Consider the following 21,824-nt stretch of genomic DNA (forward strand, 5'->3'; position numbering starts at 1 on the left):
GTGTTGTCAACTAAGCATTCCAGCATTAGATATCTGTATCAGTGGCAGAATCATAACAACATATGCCGTATCACTTTAGGGAGCGTATTATCCCTCATAGTACTCAAAATCATTTTAATAAAGAAAATAAAGCTTCAATTTTGACAGATTCATCAATGCTTTTAACACATATAGGAAAGATGGAGGATATTTGGTACTGAAGCTCAGCCCATTAGCTATTTTCTCACTTAAGGCACCCTTCATTAATGGACACTTTGGCCCCGATTCACCAAGACCATCATTGTTCACGCTGTTCTTTATGAGGGGGTGTGCTGGAGTCAAACATGCAGCGAACACCTCGGTGTGCTCCTCGCCACAAATCCTACTGTACATGAATTTGACAGGCAGCGGTCACCACGCCCATCTACCGCCCCTGTTTCGCCAGTTTTGTAGGAGCTGGGAGAAACTGGCATAAGAACAACAAAACTTGCAATATTTTGTCGCAACTCCGAGTTGCACCTAAATTTTTGCAACTTTTCAAAGCTTTTATGCCAGAATACAGGCAGGAAAGCTTTGATGCATTGGGCCCTTTGTTTTCAATGATTTACTCACAAGGCCTTAAAAAAAAAAAAACTTAAAGAGAACCTGTCGTAACCCCAAAAGATTGTAACTCACATATATAGAGTTAATCTGCAGCTTGATAGCAATACAATGCTATCCGGGTACCTTACTGACAGAAAATGCTTCCGGAAGAAAATGTAACTTTATTCCTCCCAAGAGCTGCTGGCTTTCAGTCATAGAGGTGTGCATTGAACGGCTACAGTCACCGCTCACAGCATTGTGTGCAGCAGATGTAAGCATACCCTGGCACTTTTGACAGCTCATTTCGAAAAGATGCGCTGCAGAGTTAGCTGTCAATCAAAGTGCCAGGGTGTGCTTACAACTGCAGCTCATTGTGTACTGAGCAGTGACTGAAGCTGCGCTGGCCAAGCCTTTATAACTGAAAGCCGGCAGTTCCTGGGAGGAATAAAGTTCACTTCCTCCCAGTAGCCAGGCTTTCTATAAAGCCGCTGGACAGCATTGGAATGCTACTAACCTGCAGATTAACTCTATATCCGCAGGTTAATAGCGTTTGGAGACATGACAGGTTCCCTTTAAAGTCTCTAACAACTTCTAATGTACTCAATCCTCCCATCTCTTGAGATTTCTTTATTAAAAAAAAAAAAGACAAAATACTGTCTAATTTCACAGTTGTATTATGGCTGTTTTGTACAAACCTGTACTATAGTAGAGTTGCCATCAGTATGAAAACTTTACATCTAGGGAAGAACCAATGTAACCTGTACAATGGCGTGCAGAGTCTGGGCAGCTTAATACTAAAGGTGACTATACACATAAATTAATGTTGGTGGGACTGGCCTACCACCTAATTTATATGGTATCGATATGGATGGGTTCAGTAGACAGTCTAATGCGTATGTGAGCACTTGAGAGACGATTGTTGGCAGAAACAAGGATTCGGCATGTCCAATTTTGGATTGCTGATTCTTTTGGTTTCTAGAGATAAGCAGAGATGTCTGGCAGTGGCTATTGCATAGAGAACACAGGAATGCTTGGTAAGTGCTCCTGCGTATAGGACAGTCAGGCGAGATACAGTACAGACCAAAAGTTTGGACACACCTTCTCATTTAAAGATTTTTCTGTATTTTCATGAGTATGGAAATTGTACATTCACACTGAAGGCATCAAAACTATGAATTAACACATGTGGAATTATATAGTTAACAAAAAAGTGTGAAACAACTGAAAATATGTCTTATATTCTAGGTTCTTCAAAGTAGCCACCTTTTGCTTTGATGACTGCTTTGCACACTCTTGGCATTCTCTTGATGAGCTTCAAGAGGTAGTCACCGGAAATGGTCTTCCAACAATCTTGAAGGAGTTCCCAGAGATGCTTAGCACTTGTTGGCCCTTTTGCCTTCACTCTGCAGTCCAGCTCACCCCAAACCATCTCGATTGGGTTCAGGTCTGGTGACTGTGGAGGCCAGGTCATCTGGCGTAGCACCCCATCACTCTCCTTCTTGGTCAAATAGCCCTTACACAGCCTGGAGGTGTGTTTGGGGTCATTGTCCTGTTGAAAAATAAATGATGGTCCAACTAAACGCAAACCGGATGGAATAGCATGCCGCTGCAAGATGCTGTGGTAGCCATGCTGGTTCAGTATGCCTTCAATTTTGAATAAATCCCCAACAGTGTCACCAGCAAAGCACCCCCAAACCATCACACCTCCTCCTCCATGCTTCACGGTGGGAACCAGGCATGTAGAGTCCATCCGTTCACCTTTTCTGCGTCGCACAAAGACACGGTGGTTGGAACCAAAGATCTCAAATTTGGACTCATTAGACCAAAGCACAGATTTCCACTGGTCTAATGTCCATTCCTTGTGTTCTTTAGCCCAAACAAGTCTCTTCTGCTTGTTGCCTGTCCTTAGCAGTGGTTTCCTAGCAGCTATTTTACCACGAAGACCTGCTGCACAAAGTCTCCTCTTAACAGTTGTTGTAGAGATGTGTCTGCTCCTAGAACTCTGTGTGGCATTGACCTGGTCTCTAATCTGAGCTGCTATTAACCTGAGATTTCTGAGGCTGGTGACTTGGATAAACTTATCCTCAGAAGCAGAGGTCACTCTTGGTCTTCCTTTCCTGGGGCGGTCCTCATGTGAGCCAGTTTCTTTGTAGCGCTTGATGGTTTTTGCAACTGCACTTGGGGACACTTTCAAAGTTTTCCCAATTTTTCGGACTGACTGACCTTCATTTCTTAAGGTAATGATGGCCACTCGTTTTTCTTTACTTAGAATTTGTATTATGGCAAGAAAAAAGCAGCTAACCGTCTATTCAGTAGGACTATCAGCTGTGTATCCACCAGACTTCTGCACAACACAACTGATGGTCCCAACCCCATTTATAAGGCAATAAATCCCACTTATTAAACCTGACAGGGCACACCTGTGAAGTGAAAACCATTTCCGGTGACTACCTCTTGAAGCTCAACAAGAGAATGCCAAGAGTGTGCAAAGCAGTCATCAAAGCAAAAGGTGGCTACTTTGAAGAACCTAGAATATAAGACATATTTTCAGTTGTTTCACACTTTTTTGTTAACTATATAATTCCACATGTGTTAATTCATAGTTTTGATGCCTTCAGTGTGAATGTACAATTTTCATAGTCATGAAAATACAGAAAAATCTTTAAATGAGAAGGTGTGTCCAAACTTTTGGTCTGTACTGTAGATGCCGGACCATTGTCCAGCCGACAGCTATCCAATGTGTATGGGGTTGGCTTTAGATTTCAACATAGCCAATCCCTTTATTCTTAGGCATGTGGCAGAAGCCTACTACTGTCAGGCACACTTGGGTGAGTGAGCCTATGTGCGGAGAGATTGGGAGGAAAAACTGACAGCTAAAGTGTGTGATCAACTTAAAGAAGGACCCCAAGAAAACAATGTATTGTGTGGAGTGTTTGTAATGTACATAAGGTAAATGTTACTGATGTTAATTTTCCTTCCAGTGACTATTTCATAATTAAGCGTGGACCAGAGGTCACTTTCTCCATGATCTCCTATGAGAGCCGCAATTTGAGTCTTTAGGAATATATTGAGAAGTTGATTTCCCGCTCCACGCAGGATGTTGTAGGATTCACCAAGCCTAAGTACGGGTCACTTGGAGATAAACAGGATGGACAGATCAGGAATAAAGCCAACGGTAAATTAACGACAGTACTATTTGATGATGTTTGACGAGTTTTCTGGCCTCTATGCATTGTACAGGCTCTTTGCCCCAGTGACCTAATTGCCAATATTCACCCTGTCCCCTGTGACGACAGCCCATCAGCATGGTCCTGGACAGCTATGTAGTGGTCGCTCGGCCCTGCTTTATAGTTTGTCATTTAATCACACAAGATCGCACAAAGAGACCAAACTGGATGAAGGCATGAAACAGTTACCCTGGTTCATATACCCTGTATATCTAACTCCAAAAATAATTTATACCTTTATTAGTGACACAGAAATGGCTTCCACCCCATTACTTGCTAATATAGGACTTGTAATGGACATATTAAAGGCTCTGGCAATACTATCCTTAGAATGACACTTGCAGAAATGTCTGGGGATAAAATAAATCGGTCATTTCATACTATAACTATCAATCCGATCTAAAATACAAAAAGCACAATTGTGTAACTTGTACAAATCTCTCTCGAGGAGACCAAGATAAAAAAATGCATTTAAGCAACATTATAATACTTGTAGGGTAGATATCGTAATATAGAGGGCATTTATCGCGATATTAAAAAAAACTATTGACTTCTGTTGAGAAAAATATCTAGAAAACACATGGATTGCACTTGACAGCCTAAATGCTATTTTCCTCTTTTTGTCTATGAAAAATATGGAAAATATTAAGACAATTGATGATTGAACCAAACATGAAACTTTCCCTTATTCCCATCCCTTAATATTAGGTAGGTGGTTTACACTGAGTTTGCCAGAAGCTTTATAAGTATCTACAAAGCAATAAAAGCACTGGGCAGGGCAGTAACTCACAAATGCAAACATACATTTGTGGTTACATATGCCCTGTGGACTGAAGAAAGCTAAACGTTGATCCAGAATTATGCAAATGAGCTTGTAAGTGCTCAGAGGGAGGTCCCAACCCCAGTAAGTGCTCTTCACTGACAGCAGAACAGTAAAAGCTTCAAATAAATTCAAGAAGGAAGCAAGTATTGGGCAGGTTTATGGAGGGAAGCGGGGGCACCTACCTTTGGGGTTCTTGCAAGCTCATTTCCATAATAGATCAAAGTTCTTTTTCTCTGCAATAAGTGTATAGACAGCCATAAAGATATGTTTGTATATGTGTTTTTCCGACTATCCATCACAGGTATTGTTATAGTAGTCATAAAGCTTCTGGATGACTCCCTTTCAGGGTTGGGCAAATTTTATGAAAAACAGTAGAAAAATTCCAATGAAGATGTCCTTTGTTGTTGACATAGCAGAATGGTAATAATTATGTGTAATCTTATATATAATGATATATAATGATCAATATGAAGTGAATCCCCAGTACCAAAATGATAAAATACTAACTCTGGGCTTAAGTGCGAACCTGCCCCGAAACGTTTCACGGTTGACTGCCTAGTGCAGATCATAGAAGGACATGAGCACAGTTTACATGCCACTTTAAACACAGATATACTCCATATAAAAGTCAGCTTAGATTGTCCAGATAATTTGCAGGCACATATTTCTCCCTGTTACTGGGTACTGCTGCCATCTTTAGAGACCAGACCAATCTAGGATCCGGTCAGATCTTTGGCCTCTGGACATTACCTGCATAACAGGTCTTTAGATGTCTTGCAAAACAATAGCATCATCACTTTACCAGTAATTTACAACCATGGCATACTTCAGTGAGCAAGCAAATGCACTCTCCAATACACAGGAACAAGTAATCCACATAAAGTATATGTAAGGAAGAAAAATGGCACAAGTCATGAGGCAAATCTTCCAAAGGGTGTATGTACCCTTACTGCAGCTCTTCTGGCCCCCTTACTGTCCGGTACAGAGTAGGTGTAGGACTGTCAACAGGCTGGTTATAGAAAGAAGAAGCTACAGAAAAGAGGAAAGAGAAAAATGATGAAGAACAAGGCATATAGGTAAAATCTGCAACACCAACCATGAGCCCCCAGAGCTTAGCTGGGGATTGACAAGTTGGTCCACCAGCGTAGCAAAGTAATCTGGAGTGCATTGAATGGAAGGAAGGCAAAAATAGCAAAAGCATGGGGTCATTACACATTATGTTATGATTGTTAGATTGGTTGTCTAATATCTTTTTCAGAATGACCTTTTTCATATTGAAAGCATTCTAAGTAATTTATCATTGAATTATGGGATTCGAGCGCAGCGCACAGTACTAATATCTGTTCATCCTTATCAGTAGTCTTGGAGTGGGGTGGCAAGGGTCCACCAGTAACATTGACTCTGGGGGCTAGGTAGTTTGTTGAATGAATGATGAGATGCTTCATTTGTCTGTACATAGTAAATCAAGTGTATTGGGCCAACTACTACTCATGTTGGGGGATTAGTAGCTTTTGTCTGGACAGGGGCCCACCGAAGGATTCACCTCTTCCCCAATGGGCCAGTCAAAGACTATGTCAGCCAATCAGTTGATGCTTTGTAATGTAAACTCACCAATTGCATTAAGTTCTTCAAAAATGGCAAAAAGATTATTCGTAACAGGCAAAACATTTTCTGGTACTGCCTGGCCCCAAATCTCATTTGGTTTTAGTTATCTTGTATATCTAGAACATTTTAAGTGACAAGTTGGTGGTATTAGGCCTACTATAGACATTAAATATTTTTTTTTGCCACCACTTATATATAATATTTGACTAGATGGCAATGGACCATACCAGATATCAGAATATTGAATGATCAACCACATGATATCAAATTTTTACAAGATTGTAGCTGCACTCATGGACGAAAAAGTGTGGGATAAATTAGTCAAACTATATATTTTGGCCAACAGCTATATCATGACTACATTTTACTGCCAACATCTATCTTCAGATTACAACTCTGTTTTATATACACAAAGGGTCCTTTAACACCACAGATGGGAAATTTACATGAGGGGATGTGCTGCCGACCAATGATAATTTTGTAAGACAGTTTTCTCATGCACCACCTTCTTCTGTTTTGATTGACAGATCACTTGTCGATTTCTCAGCCAATGAGCTGTCAGTCAAGCAGAAAAAGAACGGTATTAGGCAAGAAATTTAGCCATTGAGGCTAAATGCTCTGATTACGTTGAAAGCACGTCAACCTCATTTGCATGTGGATCAAAGCGTGGATTTTTTGATGATGGAGCGGATAATTTTCTAAATAATTTTACAGTCAGATTAACTTATCTTTCAACAAGCTATATGACAATATAAGCAGTTTGGTGGGGAGCTGACCATCATGACAGCTTCTCTTTAAGATCATTTTAATTTTTTTTCCTAGCAGTTTTGCTTTAAAATAACATTAAGACATTCTTGGTGTGGCACTAACTAGATTTTCCACTAAGTTAACAAAAATACAACTTTTTAAAGGTTATATTTAGCTGGCAGCACTGCATAGTATCAGGTTATTTTTTTCTTGCTTGGGTATTCTCATACTGTTTGTATCTTAAATTCAAGAAAATCTGAATACAAATGATCTTTTTACAGATAAGAACTATATTTTACATATACGGATCATCACATACCCACAAACATTTCATGACAGTAAACTGACTAGAGTTTTAAAGGGAATCTGTTACCAGGTTTTTGAGACCTAATCTAAGAGCAGCATGATGTAGAGAGAGACCCTGATTCCAGCGATGTATTACTTATTGGTCTGCTTACTGTAGTTTTTCCAAAATTGTTTTATCAGCAGATTATCACTAAAAGACTAGTAAACATTCTGCCAGGTAGTCAAACCACGCCCCCACTACTGCTTGGCAGCTTTCTGCCTATGCACAGTGTACACAGAGAGCTGCCTATCAGTGGTGTGGGCAGGTTAATACAGAGCTCAGCATTCAGAGAATTGGCAGATCTGCAGCAGATAAAACAGTGATTTATCACTGGAATCGGGGCATCTGTCTCGACAGTGGCATGTAAAAGTTTGGGCACATTACCTTTGTATTTTAGGCAAAAATATATTTATTTTTTTCAGATTTTACATTTTAAAAATGACAAAAATGAAAATGGGCCTATGCAAAAGTTTGGGCACCCTGCATGGTTAGTACCTAGTAGCCCCCCCTTTTGAAAGTGTCACAGCTTGTAAATGCTTTTTGTAGTCTTTCAATATTTGTTTCAGGGATTTTCATCCATTCTTCCTTGGAAAATTCTTCCAGTTCTGTAAGATTCCTGGGTTGTTTTGCATGCACAGCTATTTTGAGGTCTAGCCACAGATTTTCAATGATGTTGAGATCAGGGGATTGTGAGGGCCATTGTAAAACCTTCAGCTTGTGCCTTTTTGAGTTAGTCTATTGTGGATTTTCACTTGTGTTTAGGGTCATTATCCATTTGTAGAAGCCATCCTTTTTTAAACTTCATCTTTTTTACAGATGGTGTTATGTTTGCATCAAGAATTTGTCTAAATTTCATTGAATCCATTCTTCCTTCTACAAGTGAAATGTCCCCAGTGCCATTGGCTGCAACACAACCCCAAAGCATGATTGATTCACCCCCATGCTTAATGGTTGGATAGATGTTCTTTTCCTGAAATTCTGTGCCCTTTTCTCTCCACATATACCTTTGATTATTGTGGCCAAAGAGTTCTATTTTAACCTCATCAGTCCACAGGACTTGTTTCCAAAATGCATCAGACTTATTTAGATGTTCTTTTGCAGATTTCTGACTCTGAATTTTATGGTGAGGACGCAGGAGAGGTTTTCTTATGATGACTCTTCCATGAAGGCCATATTGGTGCAGGTGTCTCTGACAGTAGAACAATGTACCACAACTCCAGTGTGTGCTAAATCTTATTAAGGTCCTTTGCAGTCATGCGGGGGTTCTGATTTGCCTCTCTAGAAATCCTACGAGCAGATGTCACTGAAATTTTTCTTGGTCTTTGAGACCTTACCTTGACCTTCACTGTTCCTGTTAACTGCCATTTCTTAATTACATTTCGAACTGAGGAAAGGGCAACTTGAAAACACTTTGCCATCTTTTTATAGCCTTCTCCTTCTTTGTGAGTCTCCACCATTTTCATTTTCAGAGTCCTAGGCAGCTACTTAGAAGAACCCATGGCTGCTGTTTTTTGGCACAAGGTTAGAGGAGGCTGGGTGAATCTGTGAAATTTGCATCACCTGGCCTTTCCTAACAATGATAGTGAACAAGCCATAATCCTAACAGGCTAATTTAATTAAGGTCTGAAACCTTGTTCAAAGTTATCTGAGCACACATCTCCAAGGGTGCCCAAACTTTTGCATTGGCCCATTTTCCTTTTTGTATTTTTTAAAATGAAAAACAAATTACAATATATATATATTTTTTGGTGTAAAATACAAATGAAATGTGTCATATTTAATTTTAGGCCTTTTAGAGATAATTTCATCTTCAACCTGCTTAACTGTTCACAATAACAGTAATTTTGAACAGGGGTGCTCAAACTTTTACATGTCACTGTACATTATGCTGCTCTCAGATGGGGTAGCAAAAATCCTGTTGACAGATTCCCTTTAAAGAAAGAGGGGAAGGGTAGCATGGAAACTTACCTTTACTCGTACCTTCTGATTTACTATAACACCTCTTTGAAAATTGTAGTGGTCTCTAACAATTATTTGAATTTGCAATTTATTTTTTAAATTAAACAGGAAAATTCGACATATTGAATTTTTGGAAACTTTTAGTGAAGGAAAGCTAGGGCACAGACTTATAGATAATACAGAAACAATTCCAGCTTTTCAAACTCTTCTTTACTACTTTTAGATCAATAATACAAAGGGGCCTAATTTTTTCGAGAAGCGACTTCACTATGCAACTATTACTAAACTCAAAATAGTAGGCAGCCTATAGAAGACAATGGTGGGCATTAAAAATGGTTTCAAGAGCTGACAATGCAGACAGATTGTGTTATGCTGATTGTGTCAGTCATTTAAAAAATGCTAATTTATTAGGGAAAAACTTGAAAGCCAAACACCTGAAAACAGAAAGTGGACCGCAAGTTCTATCCATTTAGTAAGGCTCCAAGTTTTACTGAAGTGCTCTAATGTAAGTGTGTCTGTGTGGATGTGCAAAACACGATGAGAACATACAATAGATGTGATAGACATGGCGAACATACAACAGTACATTTAAAGAAAGTGTTGCCAAAATCTGGAAGCAAGAAACTAGCAACTATGTGGCAAGATCTAGACATTAGTGGCTCATGGGAGTACAAGCGATATGCATTTTTCTGAAGTGTTCTCCCAAATGTTGAGTCACCAAAGGCTCCTGTAAACTGTTATCAGAAGTCCATGCTGTCTACAGAGATACATGCCTGGACTTAAAGGGGTTGTCCAGTCACAGCATACTTTGGAATAGGTCATCAACATGCTATCGGTGGGTGTCCAACACCCCATCAAATAGATGTTTTTTTGCTCCACCAGCCACTGATTGTAAAAAACTTTAAAAGGAGCTGCACAATAATAGGCTCTATTCTGCAGTACACGGCAGCAACTGCTACAAATTGAATTGAGCTACACTTTGACTATCAATATGAGATACCTAAATGAAACGGAACTGTGGTTACCATAAGGCTCTCCATTACTTTAGCTCTGGCTTATCTATTGCAATGTTATTGTAGGGAAAGTTGGCAATAGATACCACATGGGAAGCAACTTCATTTTTTTTATTAATCTGAAGTCAACTAAAGACATCAGTCAGTAGCTGCACAAGAAGACATCCAGATTAAAGACGTTTTGGTTTGTTTTTGGTTTTCTTCAGTCCTAATTTTTAAAAGGGAGAGGGTAAGGAGGACTAAGGTCACCAGTACAGGCAACACTGTTCCAATGGTATTCTTCTGTACTACTGCAGTCTATGGTGATATTGGTCACCTTCAACTGGATGAACAAGGTGCCACAGTGGAGTGCTTCTCAACTCCAGTCTTCAAATCTCCCCAATCAGGTCTTCATTTAAGGGTATCTCAGTGAGTAAACAGTTGTACATATTCCAGATGACAATAATTCCATTAACTTGTGCCACAGTAAGGAAATTCTGAAAATAATAACCTTTTGGGTGCACTTGAGTGCCAGAGTTGAGAATCACTACCACAGAGAACTGCCCATGGTCTGTGTGATGAACCTTCATTGTACAGGGTGGGCCATTTATATGGATACACCTAAATTAAATGGGAATGATTGGTGATATCAACTTCCTGTTTGTGGCACATTAGTATATGGGAGGGGGAAAACTTTTCCAGATGGGTGGTGACCATGGCAGCCATTTTGAAGTCTGCCATTTTGGATCCAACTTTATTTTTTTCAATGGGAAAAGGGTCATGTGACACATCAAACTTATTGAGAATTTCATAAGAAAAACAGTGGAGTGCTTGGTTTTAACGTAACTTTATTCTTTCATGAGTTTTTTACAAGTTTATGACCACTTATAAAATGTGTCTGCACTGACAATCAGTAGTGGGGGCGGGGTTATACAGCGCTCATGGATATGGAGGACTACATGGCAACAGGTTTACTAGTCTTTCAGGAATCTCTTAGTGATAAAACAGTGATTTCATCAAAACTACCCCAAGCATCCTAGTAAGTGACACATCGCTGGATCAGGTAGCAAAAACCTGGTGACAGATTCTCTTTAATTCTGCATATCTTTTATGGATTATATATATACACTTATATTTATACTTTCCATGGGAATTCATCTTTACAGTTTTTCCTTAATGTGAACCTTGTTCTTGTGGAAGAAATGTATACAAGCAATATTTTACATAAGCATAAAAAAGGACAAACACGTCTCAAGGTGGGATAAAAGTATATATTTTTATGTGCTGGCAACATTTTCATGTCCTCTGTCTAACATACAAAATGGTATTCAAAAAGTTATATAGTTTTTATAGTTTATACACAAATGTTCAAACACCATTAAAAAAACACATAACAAGTGCCTACAATATGCATCGTAGAATACTGCATTAACACTGGATGCAAGGTAAAAAAAAAACTTTCACAACGGAAAAAATAACATTTTCAACAACATTGGTATTCAAACTCCTAAAGCTACAGTTTAAGGCAAATGGTATATTTTATATATAAAAATTAAAGTATAACATTACATTATTCCTAGTGCTGTTCACAGCTTCATATTCAGGATTAAAAAAAAAAAAAAAGAAACGGCGAGCTTTAGATTGCATCCACAAGCTTTCCAGATGGCATACACCCTATCAAACCAAATGCACGACAGGTAAACAAGATGCGGTGAGGACAATGGACGTATCTTTACAATGAGAAATGTGACGACCCATGAATTTGTTCCCATTGCAGCAGGAAAGGGCGATGAGAAATAAGGCAGGGACAAGCGGAGTTGCATGGGAGAGCCAAGACAATGCATGAGGAAGGTATGGAAACATGGTTGTTCATATTGAATATAGAATAGCATGCAGCTTTATATTGCAATTCTTGGTTAGAAAAAAGTCATAAGAGCCAACTGATATTTATTTAAATGCAGAATTGAGCATCTCACATATTAGGTATTGTGTTCAGTTTGGGGTCAATCATCTTATTAAAATGAAGATATTGGTAAATGTGGTCTAAAGTTGCTACCACTGGCTTAATTAAATGAACATCTACCTTTAGGCCTAATTCAGACATCCATGTTTCACACATGTGTTCTATCCATTTTTTTACGGATACAACATGTACCTGTTATAGTCTATGGTGCTACTCACATCTCCGTGATTTTTCATGGACCGTGTGTCTCTGCAAAACTCATGGAGACATGTCGGTTCTTTTCTGGGTGTCACAGATGAAAAGTGCCAATGCAAGTCTATGGATCTGTGAAAAATATGTACAGCAGACGGATAGCATCAGTGTGCCATCAGTGTGCTGTCCGTATTTAACATTGCAAAGTATAGCGGAAGCTTTGTAATTTATTTATTTATCCATCTGTTAAAAATACTGATGACATACTGATCAAACACTGATGACACTGGTACCTTTTTTTTGCGAACATGAAAAATAATGACGTCTGAATGAGGCCTTATTCAAAGAGCAAACAGGAGTAAGGCCACGTTCACACGATCAGTATTTGACATCAGTATTTGTAAGCCAAAATCAGGAGTGCATGTGTTTCTATTATACTTTTCCTCTGATAGTTCCACTCCTGGTTTTGGCTTACACATAGTGATATAAAATACTGACCAAATACTGAACGTGGCCTAATTCAAATGCAAGACTTGGGTGTTTACTTGGGTTTTTAGTAAAACTAGACAGTAACCCAAAGACAGAACTGATTGATGAGGGATCAGGAAAAGTTTTCCATATGTATAATTGTGACACCAAGTTATTCTGCTTGTTTCTATACAGAATTTAAGCTTTTTGGAATTTTAGAATTTTTTGTTCCTCTGATATCACATTTTACATTTTGGCTTTAAATGATAAAATATTCTATTTTTGAAGACAAAAACTAACTAGAAAAACTGTTCAACTGAGTGGAAGAACACAACTGGCCCTCCTCTCTGTGCCCTCGTGTTGGTGGCATATTAGATGCAGCCAGATAACAAAGTTAACGTTACTTTCTGCTCGTTCAAGCATGCCCACGTTCTCAGCATTCATCCAGATTAGTAATCCAGACCTCTGATATACTTACATGCGGGCAGGGGAAGCACATCCAAACAGATTGGAAGGAAGCCACTTACTCCGTGCACAGCCAAGGACTACTGTGAAAAAAGTATAGACACAAAAAGAAAGACATACAGGTGCAGCAGTATCGTGCTAAACATGGCCCAGGGGTATGTCATGGAATTAAGGCTGGTAAAAAACACTAACTTGGAAAACTTTTTTTTTTTTTAATCAATAAAAAAACCTTTATTTAATTGCAAAAAAATAATTGCATGAATGTAAAATTAAACACATTGCCATATAGTGTAGCATTCATGCTCCATAATATATGTGATGCAATGTTTTGGTTAGGTTTCCGAGTCTTGGTCATCTCACCAGCTAAGTAACGAAAAACACTAAATACAGCTTTGGTTCAAATTCCTGAGATTAATCAAAGTTTTATTCTTAAACAATATAAAAAAAAAATACTACAAAAATGGTACTGCAGTGGGCACTGATCTGGGCACATGTATTCGAAAGTATACAAAAAGTGTACATTTACTGTACAAATAGTAAAACAACAATACACAACATAAAGGGACTTAGCGTAATGAGTGACTGGACACAACTAATGGAAAGGAAACTGGTTTCTGATTTTTCATCAAAAGCTTCAACCATCGCTGAACCCGTAAACCCCAATGCACCTGCTTGGTACTGCTTGCATAGTGGTCCATCCTGTATTAAACACCACCCAGAGCCATGTTTAGGCAGTGCAAAAAAATAAATAATAGGCTCCATTAAGGCAATATCAAGCATAAGAGATGCGCATCGGATGCATTCTGGCAAGTGAGGGGGTCAGCCGCAGGCATAGTGGGAAGTGCAGTTTAGGTAAGCCGTGCCCCAGGCGAGCTTACAAACAAGAAAAGATAGAGATGCTACCTAGCTATGAGCAGAGAGGGATCAGGCAAAACAGCATCAGAAGAGAAAGAAATCCAGAAGTCAAAAGGTAAACATGGGTCGCCACTTCTTGGAATGTATCGTAAAGGGAAAGTTGCTGTCCGGGAAGGAACCGCATAGAAAGAGAATACAAGACACAGTTTAGTCAGTTTTCTTACCATGTATGCCAACACAGGATGGGCTTTGAATGTCAGGGTGGAAAATAAAAAGCAAAGGAGCTCCTTCACACACATACATACAGAAATCTCCTGCTCGCGGAAGTAAAAAAAGGTGAGGGTTACTTAAAAGTGACATTAGAACTAAGTAATACTTCTAAAATAAGGAAGGGTCTTGTTGCTCTGTAAGCCAGTTGCCTTGCCAAACAAGAGGGCTCCCCGAAATAAAGTCGGAGGCTTGGAAGGGAACCAGAGAGATCAAGCTGCTGCATTAAAGCTGAGGCATTGTTACAAGAGGTTAACTACATAGAGAATGAGCTGCTGCGTTCTTCATTGTGACGTGTGTCAGTTTAGCAGCGTTCACTCTCTTTGCATTTGGCTGCCGTTTCATGTCTGACCTCCTAGCCAGTGTGAAGCATTTTATATTGTAGAGATATCAATGGAGTTTCTGCAAATTAGATGTGCAAAGCAAAGTGGAATGGTTCACACTGGCATCTACGAGGCATAATGGGCACTTTACAAGAACACAAAGGTTTATTAATATAAATTTCGTCTTGACTCGAGAAAATGGACATGAAAATACATAATCTGGTCACATAATCTTTGTTTCTGTATCATAACTTCAGGAACTACGTTGGATTAAAGGAAACGTTCTAAATGGTAGCCATATGCATACTTAGTGGTCAGATGACTACATGTAACCGCTGTGTATTGTCCATTGTTTACAGTTCTGGGCAGTGATTGGTCCATTCTAGATACATGCAGGCAAGGTCTTCAAGGATTAGACAGATTTTAGCCAGCAGGAGCACAATTATGATAGGCAATGCATTGTGGCCAATCTGAGCAGGCCAGGCTCGGCAACATTCGCTTCCCAGCAACAAGACAAAAAGTCCGAGTGCACGCAGTCTCCCCCACGGACAGCCAAACATGATGCGTTAAATGAGTAATTAGTGATCTGTGTCCAGGAACACAAATGGCAGGGACACATTACTGCAAAAAGCAGGTGAATGCTGGGACATCCTTGGCTCGGCACACTTTTATGTGAAGCTTGCACTGTAAGTTAAAAGAAAAAAAAACAACACACAGGGGGAGAAAACATACAAAACACTCACATTAGCAATGAAAAACTGCAAATTAAAGGCGATGTAGAAAGAAAAAAAAAACATAACCAGAGAAGCAATGTTCATCTTTTGAGATGTCCTTGGCATTATAATTATGGAAACTGGACATAAATGTATACAGGAAAACAACCTTTTCATCAAATACAACTGATGTTTAAGTGTCAAGCTCAAAAAGGTGAAGATTCACTTTATGCCAAGAGTTTCGCTTTATGGTCCTGTTCACATAGTGCAGTTTTTATCTCCAAAGTATTTTGTCAAATGGGTCCTCTCATAATGAAATATTGCTGGGAAATAGCATTGAAGGGGTGGTTTGAAAGTAAAACCTATTTTAATCCTGAATACCTATCTATTTAATGTAATTATTTAATCACTTTTCTGATACAATTTAATTAAAAATCCCCTACCATACCCTCTCGACTACCTGCTTTATTTTTTTTTTACTACTTCATCTGATGACGCGTCATTGGCGAATTCCAGTGCATACTGGGATAGTAAAACGAAGCGCCATTAGGGGGCAGAGGCTGCGGTCACTGTCGCAGCCTCTGCCCCCTCCATAAAACGAAGCATTATCAGTGATACCGGTTTCAGGGGCTGGGCTAGTCCCTACTCTACTAAGCAAGAATCGGTTGTCAATTCCGTGATGTCACTTGTGGGGGCAGCGATGGTTGCTGCTTTGACTGCCAGACACCGGGTTATCTTACTACACGCACTGACAGTGCACTCTCTTGCTGGCTCATTACTTCTGCTCACAGCCGGCAAGGGAGTGCACTGTCACTATTTATATTATACAGTAGCAAAATCTAAATAAAAGGAGAACTTTTACAATTGCAAATTGATTCATGACAGCTGGGGTGACACTACTGAAAAACTAGTGATAGAATCTACTGAGCATATCTCGTAATTGACAACCGACACATGCTCAGTAGAGCCCAGCCCTGAAACTGGTGTCACTGATGATGCTTTATATCAGGGAGGAGGCAGAGGCTACAGCAGTGACCGCAGCGCCTCTAACCCCCTGATGATGCCTTGTTTGACTATCCCAGCATGCACTGGGATTCTGAGAGGAAGTAGTAAAAAATAAATAAAGCAGTTAGAGTAGAGGGAACAGTAGGGAAATTTTAATTCAAAGTGTATTAGAAAAGTGATAAGATTATTATTACATTAAATAGGTATTTAAGATTAAAATAGGTTTTACTTTTGGACCACCCCTTTTACTGCTGACCCATCGGGGCCTGGGTACAGCAGGGACCCCAACTAATCACAAATGGCCACTTAAGCACTTTTTCTCAACAGTGTCACTCTAATCTAGGCAGTGTACATGCATTGTAGCTGGACAGGAGAGTCACTGTGAGAGCCACAGTGCACCCATGATTGTTGGGGTCTCAGTGATCAGACCCCCATAACAGGATATGCTCAGACTTGCTTTGCTAGGAAAGCCCTTAATGTTTTTTGCTCTAGATGGAGTCTACTTCAGAGAGATTATGACTGCAGAAAACATTGAATAACCCTGTCTATACTTTGGGAATAATGCAGACACTGTAGAAATGTAGAAATTGTAATACTGATAGATCAAGGCATACGGTAAATGTGCTTGACATGTAAACATGGACACATACATATAGTATGTAGGTGCACCAATGACACTGTTAGTACAATGATGACAGTTCTATTATTTCAGACATTAAAAATAAGACCACAACATTAGAAGCAGTGCACAGAAAATGGAAACTGTGGAGCGATGGCCTGGAAATCCCATAAAATATGTACATGGCGGATTTTCCTTGCATTATCATTCTTTTTAGCTATGCCTCTTACACAACATACAGGACAGTTTAAGAGAGAAGTTATTGTAACATATTGAACACCACAACGGTAACTGACTAAGTGTTGCTTCCTGCAGTCAGAACCCCCACATTTTCAGTGTGTAGTGGTACTTTCCAGACCACACAAAGCCACTCACCACAATCTATTGGAGCAGACCACTACTCAAATATAATAGAGGGATTCTGACTACACTAACAATCAAGATAAAGGAATCTATCAGCAGGATTTCGCCCCATCATCTATTTATATGTCCCCACCCATCACCTCCTCCTCCAGCTTGACTGATGGCTCTTTTGCCTGAAGTCACACAGCATAGAGGCTGTCAGTCAAGTTGGAGGAGGCAGCGCTGGACTGGGAATAGAGCTGGAGTGACAGAGGCTTCAGATCTACACCCTTCTTTGAGTATCAATTTTAACGCTGATTTCTCAGAAATGGAGGAATGGACTGGCCAAGTTAAGGTATTGCTGGATTTCTATTTGGAAGAGCTACATGAGCACATAAATAGTTTGGGGTTGAAATCCTGCTGACAGATTCACTTTAAATCTATTTCAGGCTCTAGTTTCCAGTATCTAGCAGCATTTCTCTGTAAGTGAATTCACCCATGTAAAGCCTTTCTAGCATTTTAGGTTCTAAGATGGTATACTAGAAAATAACCACTAGAGGGAGACTGCCTCTTTACAAATGGGAATTATTAGTTACTTTAGAGGCAATCTAAACTTCAGACATCACTGGTGCTCCTCTAACAAGGAGCCAGACATTCTTGGTGGTAATCCAGCTTTCTCAAAAATCAAAAACAGATAAAACAAAGTTACTGGCGATTTTACTGTAAACTTCAGTGAACACCAGACCAGCCAAATATATTCACATTTTGGCTACAAAATAGATGATCTGACGTCACCAACATAGACTGCGGGGCTGTATACTGCCTGCATGATGAAGGTGGTGGCCGGCCCCAGTGCTGTATCCTGGAGAGCAGCTTTACTGTATTTGGGAATTGCACGAGACAGCCCTGTCTTGGCAATAATTTCAGAATTCCAAATTAACTTGGAAAGTTTCATCACTCCCCAATACACAGCATTATTGCTAACATATGGGATCCCTGTACTAACTCACTGATGGACACGCTAATATTCTATTATTCCTGTTAATGCCAGCCCGGCTTAATACCCATTTGCTGGCTGTACTCCCTACTATTAGGAATTGTTAGCAAGCAGGCCTCCTCCATACACATCAATTATAATTCAGGCTCTGGTCCAACTACCACACACGGCAATGTTTTCTTTGTGAAAATATCTCCATAGGAATTCTAGATACTACATCCAGGACTTCAGGCCAGAAACTAAAGGCTGCGGGATACTTGTCACCTTTGCCAATACAGTGCCGCGGGAGATTTCCCAGAGCTATAACGTAATGGGGGTTTATCAGATTCATTACCTTACTTGTGTGGGGCACTTACAATGATATTGCCTTATTGCTGACTTCCTATCATGCTCAAAGAAATCAATCCATCCGCTTGCAAGTGGAGCCTGTTGTGCATTTTCTGATAATAGTATAGAATGTATTATTTCTGTGTATACAGAGGACCTATCACCGGGTCATAAGTGGAAAGTAGTTTTTGCTCTCATTTTATTCCCATGGCTCCCCTGAGTAATCTATTTTTTTTTTCTCTTCAAACATCCCATACGGTTCCAGAGATACGGGCCTTTTTATTTCAGGTTAAATTCCATGGTGTTTGCCAAGGGGGTGTGGCTGACATGATTCCCTGGGGGCGTGTCTTTTGGCTGCCCTGCGCTATTAACCTGTGAGCAGTGCCCAACTGCTAAAGATCCCAAACATTTGCGCTGAATAAAAAAGCAGAGATCTTTGGAGCCATAAAAACAAAAATAAAAAATGACTTCCTCAGGGAAGGAGCTGGACTGCAATAAAATCACAATCTGGCCACTTTCCACCTGGTGACAGGTCACGTTTTATCTGCTTTTGAAACCGCATAAACAAAATATTGAATTCTAACACAAAAGATATAAAAAGTTGTTAATCTCAAGAATATAAAATAAGGATTAACCTTTTATCACTTCACAAAGTATTTTGCTTCTTCTATAAGTATCTGGTGTGTCAAATATAGAGAACAGCTGGCTCTTTTGGAGAGATAATTTTCGATTAAAGTGGTTGTCCCCTTTCAGAAAAACCTAGTTCTCGAATGTAGTTTGTTATAAAAAAAAACAAAAAACAAAAAAAAATGCGCCTCACTCGTCTTCCCGGGTTCTACCACTGCAGCTCTCAGGATCTGATATTGGCTACAGCGCTGATGTCATGTCAACAGAGCAGCAGCCAATCACTGAGCTCAGCGGCTCTGCTTGTGTAGACAGAACGCCCCCTTCTGAGCCGCTGAGCTCAGTGATGTGCTGATGGCATGTCGACAGAGCGGCAGCCAATCACTGAGCTCAGCGGCTCTGCTTGTGTAGACAGAACGCCCCCTTCTGAGCCGCTGAGCTCAGTGATGTGCTGATGGCATGTCGACAGAACGGCAGCCAATCACTGAGCTCAGCGGCTCTGCTTGTGTAAACAGAACGCCCCCTTCTGAGCCGCTGAGCTCAGTGATGTGATGTCATGTCGACAGAACGGCAGCCAATCACTGAGCTCAGCGGCTCTGCTTGTGTAAACAGAACGCCCCCTTCTGAGCCGCTGAGCTCAGTGATGTGATGTCATGTCGACAGAACGGCAGCCAATCATTGAGCTCAGTGGCTCTGCTTGTGTAAACAGAACGCCCCCTTCTGAGCCGCTGAGCTCAGTGATGTGTTGATGGCATGTCGACAGAACGGCAGCCAATCATTGAGCTCAGCGGCTCTGCTTGTGTAGACAGAACGCCCCCTTCTGAGCCGCTGAGCTCAGTGATGTGTTGATGGCATGTCGACAGAACGGCAGCCAATCATTGAGCTCAGCGGCTCTGCTTGTGTAGACAGAACGCCCCCTTCTGAGCCGCTGAGCTCAGTGATGTGTTGATGGCATGTCGACAGAACGGCAGCCAATCATTGAGCTCAGCGGCTCTGCTTGTGTAGACAGAACGCCCCCTTCTGAGCCGCTGAGCTCAGTGATGGGCTGCCGCTCTGTCGACGCGACATTAGCACGGCAGCCAATTTGAGACACTGGGAGCAGCAGTGGAGACTCAATGCTGGACCCAGGGAGAGATGGAATAATGTGGTTTGTATTTTTTCAGAGAAAGGGATATTTTATGAAAAGGGGAAGCCCCTTTAAGAACTGCCTGATCAATTAGATATCAAAATATGTAGCAGTATAAATCAACTGGTATCAATGCACAAAATAAGCATTTTGAAAGAACCATAACGAACTGCAACACTTCAGTTAGATGGTTCAGCACAATGGCTACCATCTTACAAGAACTAAGATTTGATCCAATAAGTGAATCCATTGTTATCCACTATTAACATAAGTGGCTCTTAACATGTATCCTATATATCTGGGAATTATACTATTCATTCTCACTTTGGGTACTCCTATCTGCCCCCACACAGAGCACAGTGTCTCTAAGGACTCCACAAATATGTGTCCTTGATTCTGGAACTGGTTTCATAGACTTCTACAATCCAGCTTCAGTCTGATATACTATACATCATGTGATTCCCCAACTCACTTCTGTCTACAAAATCCAATATATATTTTTCTACTAAAGTGCATATTAAAAAAAACCCAAAAAAACAAACACGCTAAAAAACTAAAGCTGCACAATGCCTTGATTTAGTCTGCTATGTAACAGCAAAGCTCATGTGTCCACTATATATATATATATATATATATATATGTATATATATATATATGTATATATATATATATATATATATATTTATACATACACACACATATATGTTTATATACATATATATATATGCACACACACATGTATAAAAGATTCTTATGATCTGTAAAGGCACAGTAGACCGGCTTGTGCCCATATAAATTTGACTGTGACCTTATGGTGAAACATCCAGGTACTATAGGATGCCACCACACATTTCAGATTAGATTGTAAAATAGAAAAATAAAGTTAAAAAAACAAAAACGAGAAGACCAGTTTCCCATTATAAAGATGAGAAGATGGCAAAAAGATGCATTCATGCCTGAAGCCAATGGTTGAGATGGGGAGTAGTTACACAAGGCTGCTTACTTTTTCTTGTCCTTGTCTTTCTTGGTTTGCTGGGATCCAGCCTGTTGGGCTTGAGACTGAAGAAGTTGTGCTGCAGCCTTCTTTTTCTGGAACATGTTCACTTCTTCTTCAATTTCCTTTTTCTTGTCTTCCAACTTCTTTTTCTCCTCTTGGTGAGTCCTTTTGAGGAGGTCAAATTTTTCGTGGAGCTATGAAGATATGTAAAGTTGAATACGTAATAAGTCACAGATCACATGTAAAAGGTAGACCAATTTTAAGAACGCCTTTTTTTTGCC

General features: G+C 40.0%; 1 protein-coding gene across 6 annotated transcripts in view; it reads right to left on the reverse strand.

Moving 5' to 3' along the window:
- Positions 1-3,232: 3,232 nt before the first annotated feature.
- Positions 3,233-21,824, reverse strand: part of SEPTIN11 (septin 11) — an 84,746-nt gene continuing 66,154 nt past the window's right edge. The window contains exons 9-11 of one of the 6 annotated variants that reach the window (XM_073637093.1): positions 21,550-21,737; positions 13,362-13,428; positions 3,233-5,640 (exon numbers count right to left, since the gene is read on the reverse strand). In XM_073637093.1, the coding sequence (XP_073493194.1) occupies positions 13,407-13,428; positions 21,550-21,737 (210 nt within the window). In that variant the 3' untranslated portion in view covers positions 3,233-5,640; positions 13,362-13,406. Of the gene's footprint in view, positions 5,641-11,356; positions 13,432-13,549; positions 15,478-21,549; positions 21,738-21,824 lie in introns of those variants that run through there. The other 5 variants (XM_073637091.1, XM_073637095.1, XM_073637092.1 and 2 more) reach the window with 5 other exon arrangements.

Source organism: Phyllobates terribilis, unplaced genomic scaffold, assembly GCF_046119375.1.
Source record: "Phyllobates terribilis strain yellow unplaced genomic scaffold, ASM4611937v1 Scaffold_1__5_contigs__length_1240528914, whole genome shotgun sequence".
In the NCBI taxonomy this organism is placed as follows: domain Eukaryota; kingdom Metazoa; phylum Chordata; class Amphibia; order Anura; family Dendrobatidae; genus Phyllobates; species Phyllobates terribilis.